The sequence below is a fragment of the Palaemon carinicauda genome, chromosome 2 (genome assembly GCF_036898095.1).
Source record: "Palaemon carinicauda isolate YSFRI2023 chromosome 2, ASM3689809v2, whole genome shotgun sequence".
Classification (NCBI taxonomy): domain Eukaryota; kingdom Metazoa; phylum Arthropoda; class Malacostraca; order Decapoda; family Palaemonidae; genus Palaemon; species Palaemon carinicauda.
This window is the reverse complement of record NC_090726.1, coordinates 197,298,938-197,308,779: the sequence shown is the minus strand read 5'-3', so window position 1 is coordinate 197,308,779 and position 9,842 is coordinate 197,298,938. Positions and strand designations below refer to the sequence as shown.

The 9,842-nt window shown below is 40.1% G+C and overlaps 1 protein-coding gene across 1 annotated transcript in view; it reads left to right on the top strand.

Annotated features, from left to right (window-relative positions):
- Positions 1-6,879, top strand: part of LOC137629461 (prostasin-like) — a 37,598-nt gene extending 30,719 nt beyond the window's left edge. The window contains exons 5-7 of the mRNA XM_068360773.1: positions 2,309-2,470; positions 3,487-3,672; positions 6,432-6,879. Coding sequence (XP_068216874.1) covers positions 2,309-2,470; positions 3,487-3,672; positions 6,432-6,556 — 473 coding nt within the window. The 3' untranslated portion in view covers positions 6,557-6,879. The remainder of the gene's footprint in view (positions 1-2,308; positions 2,471-3,486; positions 3,673-6,431) is intronic.
- Positions 6,880-9,842: the final 2,963 nt, after the last annotated feature.

The following is a 9,842-nucleotide window of genomic DNA, read 5'->3' as shown; positions in this document are numbered from 1 at the left end:
CACCCGAGAGCTTCTGTGGGTAAAACCCTAGTCGGCCTGCTTGGCAACTCAGCACCCAAGTGCATCTGTGGGTAAAACCCTAGTCGACCTGCTTGGCCACTCGGCACCTGAGTGCTTCTGGGGGTGAAACCCTAGTCAGCTTGCTTGGCCACTCAGCACCGAAGTGCATCTATGGGTAAAACCCTAGTTGGCCTGCTTGGCCACTCAGCAACCGAGAGCTTCTGTGGGTAAAACCCTGGTCGGCCTGCTTGGCCACTCAGCAACCGAGAGCTTCTGTGTGTAAAACCATGGTCAGCCTGCTTGGCCACTCAGCACCGAGTGCATTTGGGGGTAAAACCTTAGTCGGCCTGCTTGGCCACTCAGCACCCGAGTGCATCTGGGGGTAATACCTTAGCCGGCCCGCTTGGCCACTCAGCACCTGAGAGCTTCTGTGGGTAAAACCCTAGTCGGCCTGCTTGGCCACTCAGCACCCAAGTGCATCTGTGGGTAAAACCCTAGTCGTCCTGCTTGGCCACTCGGCACCTGAGTGCTTCTGGGGGTGAAACCCTAGTCGGCTTGCTTGGCCACTCAGCACCGAAGTGCATCTATGGGTAAAACCCTAGTTGGCCTGCTTGGCCACTCAGCAACCGAGAGCTTCTGTGGGTAAAACCCTGGTCGGCCTGCTTGGCCACTCAGCAACCGAGAGCTTCTGTGTGTAAAACCATGGTCGGCCTGCTTGGCCACTCAGCACCCGAGTGCATCTGGGGGTAAAACCTTAGTCGGCCTGCTTGGCCACTCAGCACCCGAGTGCATCTGGGGGTAATACCTTAGCCGGCCTGCTTGGCCACTCACCACCCGAGTGCATCTGGGGGTAAAACCCTAGTCAGCCTGCTTGGCCACTCCGCACCCGAGTGCATCTGGGGATAAAACCCTTGTCGGCCTGCTTGGCCACTCGGCACCTGAGTGCATCTGGGGGTAAAACTCTAGTTGGCCTGCTTGGCCACTCAGCACCCAAGTACATCTATGGGTAAAACTCCATTCAGACTGTTAGGTCATTCAGTGCCCTGATGCATTTTGGGGTAAAACCCCAGTAGGCCTGTTAGGTCATTAAGTGCCCATGTGTATCTTGGGGTTAAACCATAAGGTTACATTATGAGGTAAAAGTTAGTAGAGGTTGGATACCAACATTAAAGAAAGGAAACAAGAACAGAGGTAAATTAGAAGGACATGAAGCAATACAAGTACAGCTAGGGTCCAGTGGAATGCTGTAAAGAACTTTGAGTAACGCCTACAGCGTATTACATGATGTCTGCTGATGGCACTATCTCAACCTAATGGTATATATATTATATATACTGGTGATAGTGAAGAAAAACATAATTGTTCATATGAGTAGAAGTAAGTTTGAAAGAGTGAAAATAATGGGAAATAATTGTAAGTAATTTGGAAGTGATATAAAAGGTGATGGTGAAAAAAAATGGAAGTAAAAGCCAATATGAGTGAAGCTAGGAAGGCTACAGGGTGTATGGAGAAGATTAGTTAGAGAGCTGCATGTTTACAGTATAAAGGGAACATTGAGCCACCTCTCCTTTATGGAAACAAAGTGTGGAAGCTAAACATAAGTGAAAGAAATTAATATGAAGCATGTGAGATGCAAAAATTTAATTGGTAAGAGATGCACAGGAGGTGCGAAAAATGCCGAACGGCAAAGCAAGATTAGTTAAGAGACCTGCGTGTTTACAGTATAAAGGGATTATTGAACCACTTCTCCCTTATGGAAAAAGTGTGGGAGCTAAACATAAATGAAAGAAATTAATTTGAAGCATATAGGTGTAAAAATTGAATTAGTAAGAAATGCACAGGAGGTGCAAAAAATGCAAAAGGGCAAAAGCAACCAGAGAAGGTAATGCATCTACCAAAATCATAAGGCATAGAACAAAAGAAACTAATAAATGTAATCAATAACAAATAATGATATAAAAAACAGATACAGAAATTAACACATAAGCTGAGAAAAGTGTGCTAGAAGTAAGTGAATTTAACCATAAGACTGTGTAAGGACATACAAGGGGGCATTACTTTTTCGTAGATCCATTGATATTGATTGGATTGTCTTTTATATTTTGATAGAAGTGAATAAACATTATAAACCTTAGTAATAATAATAATAACAATGCAATAATCTTATAAATCAGTCAAATATATGTAAGACAAATTAATTATACCTTTAACCGGAGTTTGTAATAAATAATTAAAAACGAAAACCCATTATAATAGAAGAAAAATGTCTTTAAATCCTTCCCTAACAATGACATTCTTGGAGTTCCAGACGGGCGCTTTTCGGACGACTTGGCTGTTGTGAAAATATTACCAAAGAGTGGAGAAGGATTCCAGATGTCCCGATTCGTCGTCCCAGTCTGCCTTCCATCCGAGTCATTCACCTACACAGATAAGCATACGTGTCGTGTCTCCGGATGGGGTTTTACGGATCGTAAGTCGTGTCCTAGGTTGTTTATGAAATTGTCTGTTTAAAGATTTAAGGGTATAGGGCAGTTGCAATGTCCTAGCAGGACAGTGCCATAGAAGCTGATTATATGTACATATGATTAGTGTCCGAGCCCACTCTCCACCCAAGCTAGGGGCCAGGTGGTGGCTGCTAATGACGCAGCCGGTAGACTTATTTTCTTCTTAACCAGGGGTCAGTTGCCTGGTACAGGCACCACCAACGTCTTCTATCAAAGGCATCGTCTTCCACCAAACTTATTCTCTTCATATAATCCTTCACCTTATATGGCCATCTAATTCTCTGTCTTCCTCTCAATCTTCTCCTACTGAAAGGTTCCCCCCCAAGCCCTCCTCATTCCCTCCCTACCATCCATCATCACCACATGTCCACACCATCTCAGACGTGGAAGAGGATGCCTTTGATAGAAAGCATTGGAGAGGGCGCATCAGGCAACCGAACACCTACTGGAAAACGGTGGAAGGAAGAAAACTACCAAAAGACGAGGAAACCTTGAGTTTATGAGCTGAATTTTTGTGCAAAGTAGATCCATAATCTTTGGAGTGAAGATGGGACTTCATCTACAACAAAGAGATCATACTAACAGTTAAAATTTACTCTTTACTCAGTTATTGGATGTAATGGGCTTGTTTTATTCTAAAATGCAAATTGACTAGATTTTCTAAAATGTTCACTTATTAATGAAAATACTGTTCATAAATTGTATGGTCAAAAATTTTCCTGAATACCCCTTAGTTTTAGTGACAGACAGCTCAAAATAAAGATATACATCAGGCATAGCAAAATTTTGATTGGGAAGGTACTGAAAATGTTATGAAAAGAAAGTTACTCCTCTATGGAGATAATTCAATGACCATTAAAACATCATAGTAATGACAAAACTTATCATTCGAATAGTATAATCTACTGTTAGGAAACCGAATTAAGTAAATATATTATATCCTATCGATTAAGCTTTTCACACCTCGCATTTTGCTCAACAGCTAGCGACGATAACTCCAAATCTGATCTTCTACTGGATGCAGAGATTCCAATATTGCAAGAACAGAAGTGTAAAGATATTAACAAGAACGATTTCAGCCCTGGAATGATATGCGCTGGTTACCTTGAGGGTCGAATCGATGCTTGCAACGGAGACTCAGGGGGACCTTTGGTCTGCGAAATTGATGGTAAGTATGACTGTATAACAGAGTTGGTCACCTTAAGGATATTTAATCACTTCCTTTCAGCAATGGTGACTTGGTCTACCTTTAACTAAATTATTAAAGATACAGAAATGTGAGGTAACTCTTTATGCACCGCAGTAAGACAAATAAATGTAAGGTAATTCTTTACACACTGCAGTAAGACAAATATATATGATGTAACTCTTTACGCACCGCAGTAAGACGAATATATGTGATGTAACTCTTTACGCACTGCAGTAAGACAAATAAATGTGACGTAACTCTTTACGCACTGCAGTAAGACAAATAAATGTGATGTAGCTCTTTACGCACTGCAGTAAGACAAATAAATGTGATGTAACTCTTTACGTACTGCAGTAAGACAAATAAATATGACGTAACTTTATGCACAGCAGTAAGACAAATAAATGTGACGTAACTCTTTATGCACTGCAGTAAGACAAATGAATGTGACGTAACTCTTTACGCACTGCAGTAAGACAAATAAATGTGATGTAGCTCTTTATGCACTGCAGTAAGACAAATAAATGTGATGTAACTCTTTATGCACTGCAGTAAGACAAATAAATGTGAGGTAGCTCTTTACGCACTGCAGTAAGACGAATATATATGATGTAACTCTTTACGCACTGCAGTAAGACAAATAAATGTGATGTAGCTCTTTACGCACTGCAGTAAGACAAATAAATGTGATGTAACTCTTTATGCACTGCAGTAAGACAAATAAATGTGACGTAACTCTTTTCGCACTGTAGTAAGACAAATAAATGTGACGTAACTCTTTACGCACTGCAGTAAGACAAAAGTATGTGATGTAACTCTTTACACACTGCAGTAAGACAAATAAATGTGATGTAGCTCTTTACCCACTGCAGTAAGACAAATAAATGTGATGTAGCTCTTTACACACTGCAGTAAGACAAATGAATGTGATGTAGCTCTTTACGCACTGCAGTAAGACAAATAAATATGACGTAACTCTTTACGCACTGCAGTAAGACAAATAAATGTGATGTAGCTCTTTACGCACTGCAGTAAGACAAATAAATGTGATGTAACTCTTTACGTACTGCAGTAAGACAAATAAATATGACGTAACTTTATGCACAGTAGTAAGACAAATAAATGTGACGTAACTCTTTATGCACTGCAGTAAGACAAATGAATGTGACGTAACTCTTTACGCACTGCAGTAAGACAAATAAATGTGATGTAACTCTTTATGCACTGCAGTAAGACAAATAGATGTGATGTAGCTCTTTACCCACTGCAGTAAGACAAATAAATGTGATGTAGCTCTTTATGCACTGCAGTAAGACAAATAAATGTGACGTAACACGGTTCGCACTGCAGTAAGACAAATAAATGTGACGTAACTTTATGCACAGCAGTAAGACAAATAAATGTGACGTAACTCTTTATGCACTGCAGTAAGACAAATAAATGTGATGTAACTCTTTATGCACTGCAGTAAGACAAATAAATGTGATGTAGCTCTTTACCCACTGCAGTAAGACAAATAAATGTGATGTAGCTCTTTATGCACTGCAGTAAGACAAATAAATGTGACGTAACACGGTTCGCACTGCAGTAAGACAAATAAATGTGACGTAACTTTATGCACAGCAGTAAGACAAATAAATGTGACGTAACTCTTTATGCACTGCAGTAAGACAAATGAATGTGACGTAACTCTTTACGCACTGCAGTAAGACAAATAAATGTGATGTAACTCTTTACGCACTGCAGTAAGACAAATAAATGTGACGTAACTCTTTATGCACTGCAGTAAGACAAATGAATGTGACGTAACTCTTTACGCACTGCAGCAAGACAAATAAATGTGATGTAACTATTTATGCACTGCAGTAAGACAAATAAATGTGATGTAGCTCTTTACCCACTGCAGTAAGACAAATAAATGTGATGTAGCTCTTTATGCACTGCAGTAAGACAAATAAATGTGATGTAGCTCTTTACCCACTGCAGTAAGACAAATAAATGTGATGTAGCTCTTTACCCACTGCAGTAAGACAAATAAATGTGATGTAGCTCTTTATGCACTGCAGTAAGACAAATAAATGTGATGTAGCTCTTTACCCACTGCAGTAAGACAAATAAATGTGATGTAGCTCTTTATGCACTGCAGTAAGACAAATAAATGTGATGTAGCTCTTTATGCACTGCAGTAAGACAAATAAATGTGATGTAGCTCTTTATGCACTGCAGTAAGACAAATAAATGTGATGTAGCTCTTTACCCACTGCAGTAAGACAAATAAATGTGATGTAGCTCTTTATGCACTGCAGTAAGACAAATAAATGTGACGTAACTCGTTTCGCACTGCAGTAAGACAAATAAATGTGACGTAACTTTTTTCGCACTGAAGTTATAAGTGAATATGTGTTCAAAATCCACTTTTAATTATTGCATCTTTATATTAGGGGAAGTTGAGATCATACTCGCTTTGTGAATCTTCCAAAAGATTTTGATGTAATCGTATAGTTTAACACCATCCACTAACAACCAATTTTGCATACGACATAAATCGTTTCTTGCAGTACCCCTGTATACTTGTATGATGCTTACATTTGGTATAAGTAGGAATCTAATTCTAAAAAAAACCTAAGTATGCCTGTATATTCTTAATAAATTCTTGTATCAATCCCCACTATATGGCTGTATTTTCACAAGTCTTGGTATCAGTATTTTTCACTAGTAACTGCATCTTCCACCAACAGGTAAACACACACTGATTGGCATTGTGTCTTGGGGGATAAAGTGTGCCAGGCCAAACTCTCCAGGGATATATACTAGTACCCAATACTACCTAGATTGGATCCTAGCAGTTATTGATCAACTCTAGAAGGCAGTATCAACAAAGGAGCAGAAGCCGATAAACATGCGTGTTTTCGTCATAAAAGCTGGACAAGATGGACATACGTGTTTTCATAATAAAGAAGGGGCATACGCGTTTGCGTCATAAAGAATGGACGTATGCATTTGCGTCATAAAGACTGGACATACCTGATCCCTTTTTATCTATTATATTATATTTCTATTTTATTATTTCTTCTTGCACGATAGTTTAGTGCAAAAAAAAATGTTACAAAAATACCAAAAACTTCAAGATGTATATATTTGATATTTCCTAAAATAAAACCTGGATTTATTACAATAGTTTGTACATTCTAAAGCAGCTTCACTAATTTTTAATATTTTATCAATATAACTAGGTAAATTACAACCCTAGTAGGAAGTAAGGATGCTATAAGCCTCCTAGCTCCAACAGGAAAAAAAAAGAGCCCAGTGATGAGAGGATAATCAAAACAGGTAAAATTGTGCTTCTGAGTGTACCCTCAAGCAAGAGAGGTCTACCCCAAGACAGTGGAAGACCATGGTACAGAGGATATGGCATTAATCAAGAGCAATGGTTTGATTTTCGAGTGTCCTTCTAGAAGAGATGTTTCTCATAGCTATGAGTTTCTTCTACCCTTACCAAGTGGAAAGTAGTCACTAAAGAACTACAGTGCAGTATTCAACCCCTTGGGTGAAGAATAATTGTTTGGTAATCTCAGTGTTGTCAGGTGCATGAGAGGAGAATCTGCAAAGAATATGCCAGACTATTCAGTGTATGTGTAGGCAAAGGGAAAGTGAACTGTAACCAGAGAGAAGGATCCAATGTAGTACTGTCTACCCAGTCAAATGACCCCATAACTCTCACTAGCGGTGGTATCACAACGGGCGGCTTGTGCCCTGGCTAACTTACTACCTATATAGCACTACCCAAGACTAGAAAACAATGGTTTGATTTTGGAGTGTCCTTCTCCTAGAAGAGCTGTTTCCCATAGCTAGGAGTTTCCTCTACCATTAACAAGAGGAAAGTAGCCACTGAACAATTACAGTGCAGAAGTTAATCCCTTGAGTGAAGAATTGTTAAGCTCAATAGCACAAATTTCTAGTTTACCAAACAATCATCTTTTGCAAATACCATCACAAACACAATTTTAATCACTGTTTTTCCCTTACCACACAGAAACAATCTTCCATTTCAGGTGATTCAAATAATCATTCTATGAAAAAGTTACAAAATCTCTGTAGTGATTGATTACAGACATTAATTAATCTCTCAGCACAGTTGATGATGTCACTCAAAATATTGGTTGGAAGTGAATGGTGTATGAAAAATACAAATAAATATCAATAAAATCAGACAAAGTTGTCTCAGAGGGGAACATAAAAGGTTTAAAGGCTGGTCATGAATGGCAGAGGCAAGGGACAGTGACATTGCCCTATCAATGATAGCAGGACAATGCCCCAGAGAAAGACCATATATTAAATATGATCAGCGCCCAAGGCCCCCTCTCCACCCAAGCTGGAACCAGGGATGGCCAGGCAATGGCTGCTGATGACTCAGCAGGTAGAACTGTAGGCTACCCCAAACCCCGCATCCTTAGTTCACAAGGATAGCGAGGTTGCAGCATCCAAAGGAACTAACGAGTCTGAGCGGGATTCGGACCCCAGTCTGGCAATCACCAGTCAGGGACATTGCCACATCAACCCTTAGTGGGCCCAAGGTGTATCTTTCATATGTCTTCCAATTCCATAGATTATCATCGATTATTATTATTCCTACTGTCTTTATTTTCTGTTTTTCTTTAAACACATATCCTCATTTAACAATTATCATACTTTATAAAGTGCTTAGATTAAATCGATTTTATAGCCTGTTATACATAGGATTAGTAGGTTTATGTATAGGAAATAATTGTTCAAATATTAAAAACTTTACAATGGATGATAACGTTAACATGAGTTGTTGTTTCACCACTATGTACCCTGTAATTATGTCTGTGAGTCCTTTAAACCCTTTAAAATCTTTAATCGGTCTAGTCACGCTCCAGTCTCGGTTCGATCTCGGTCCGATCAGTGTCTTGGCAAAATTATAAATATAAGGAAGAAAGCATAATTGTATAGGAATATTGTTCAGTGATACTAGGAAATGTATTTACGTGGTGGACATTAGCTTTCGTTGTACATATTGATTTTTCTATCAAGACCGGAGCGAGACTGGAGCAAGAGCAGACCGGGACCGGAGCGAGAGCGGGCCGGGACCGGAGCGAGAGCGGACCGGGACAGGAGCGAGAGAGGACCGGGACCGGACCGGGACCGGACCGATAGTGTGACTCAGCCCTAATTCTATTTCTTTGTAAGTGGGAGCTTAAAGAGAACATGGAAGTCAATATCTGTTGCGAGGCTTTAAAGATGCCCTCCGTTCGTATTGTAAGTTCCAGCTAAGTGTTATGACTACTATCATGTGCATACAGATGTTTAAAGGTTTTAAAGGTCGCTCATGAATGGCAGAGGCAAGGGACAGTGACATTGCCCTTCGAGCATGGCAATGCCATAAAGATTAACCATATATACATATGATCAACGCCCAAGCTAGGGCCAAGGAGAGCCAGGCAATGGCTGCTGATCACTAAGCAGACAGACCTATGGGGTTCCCTAAACCGCCCATCCTTAGCTCACAAGGATGATGAGGTTGAAGTGACCACAGAAACTATCAAGTTTGAGCGGGACTAGATCCTGAGTCTGGTGTTCACTAGTCAGGGACGTTATCACATCGGCCACCACAGCCCACAAGCAATATCTCATAGTTAGGATGCTGAGCCTGAAGAGGGGTGGATACACGCTCCAAAAAGACTTCTATTCTCTTTCTTCCTTTCATCTTTCATGGCTCAAACTAATGATAATAACTATTTTTCCTAGCTAAGCTACAACCCTAGTTGGAAAATCAGAATGCTGTAAGCCCAAGAGCTCCAACAGGAAAAATAGCCAAGTGAGGAAAGCCACCCGTTGAGATACTACCGCTAGAGAGTTATGGGGTCCTTTTACTGGTCAAACAGTACTATATTGGATCCTTCTCTCTGGTTACATTTCACTTTCCCTTTACCTACACGTATACCGAATAGGCTGGCCTATTCTTTACATATTCTCCTCTGTTCTCATATACCTGACAACACTGGAATTACCAAACAATTCTTCTTCACCCAAGGGGTTAACTACTGCACTGTAATTGTTCAATGGCCACTTTCCTTTTGGTAAGGGTAGAAGGGACTCTTTAGCTATGGTAAGCAGCTATTCTAGAA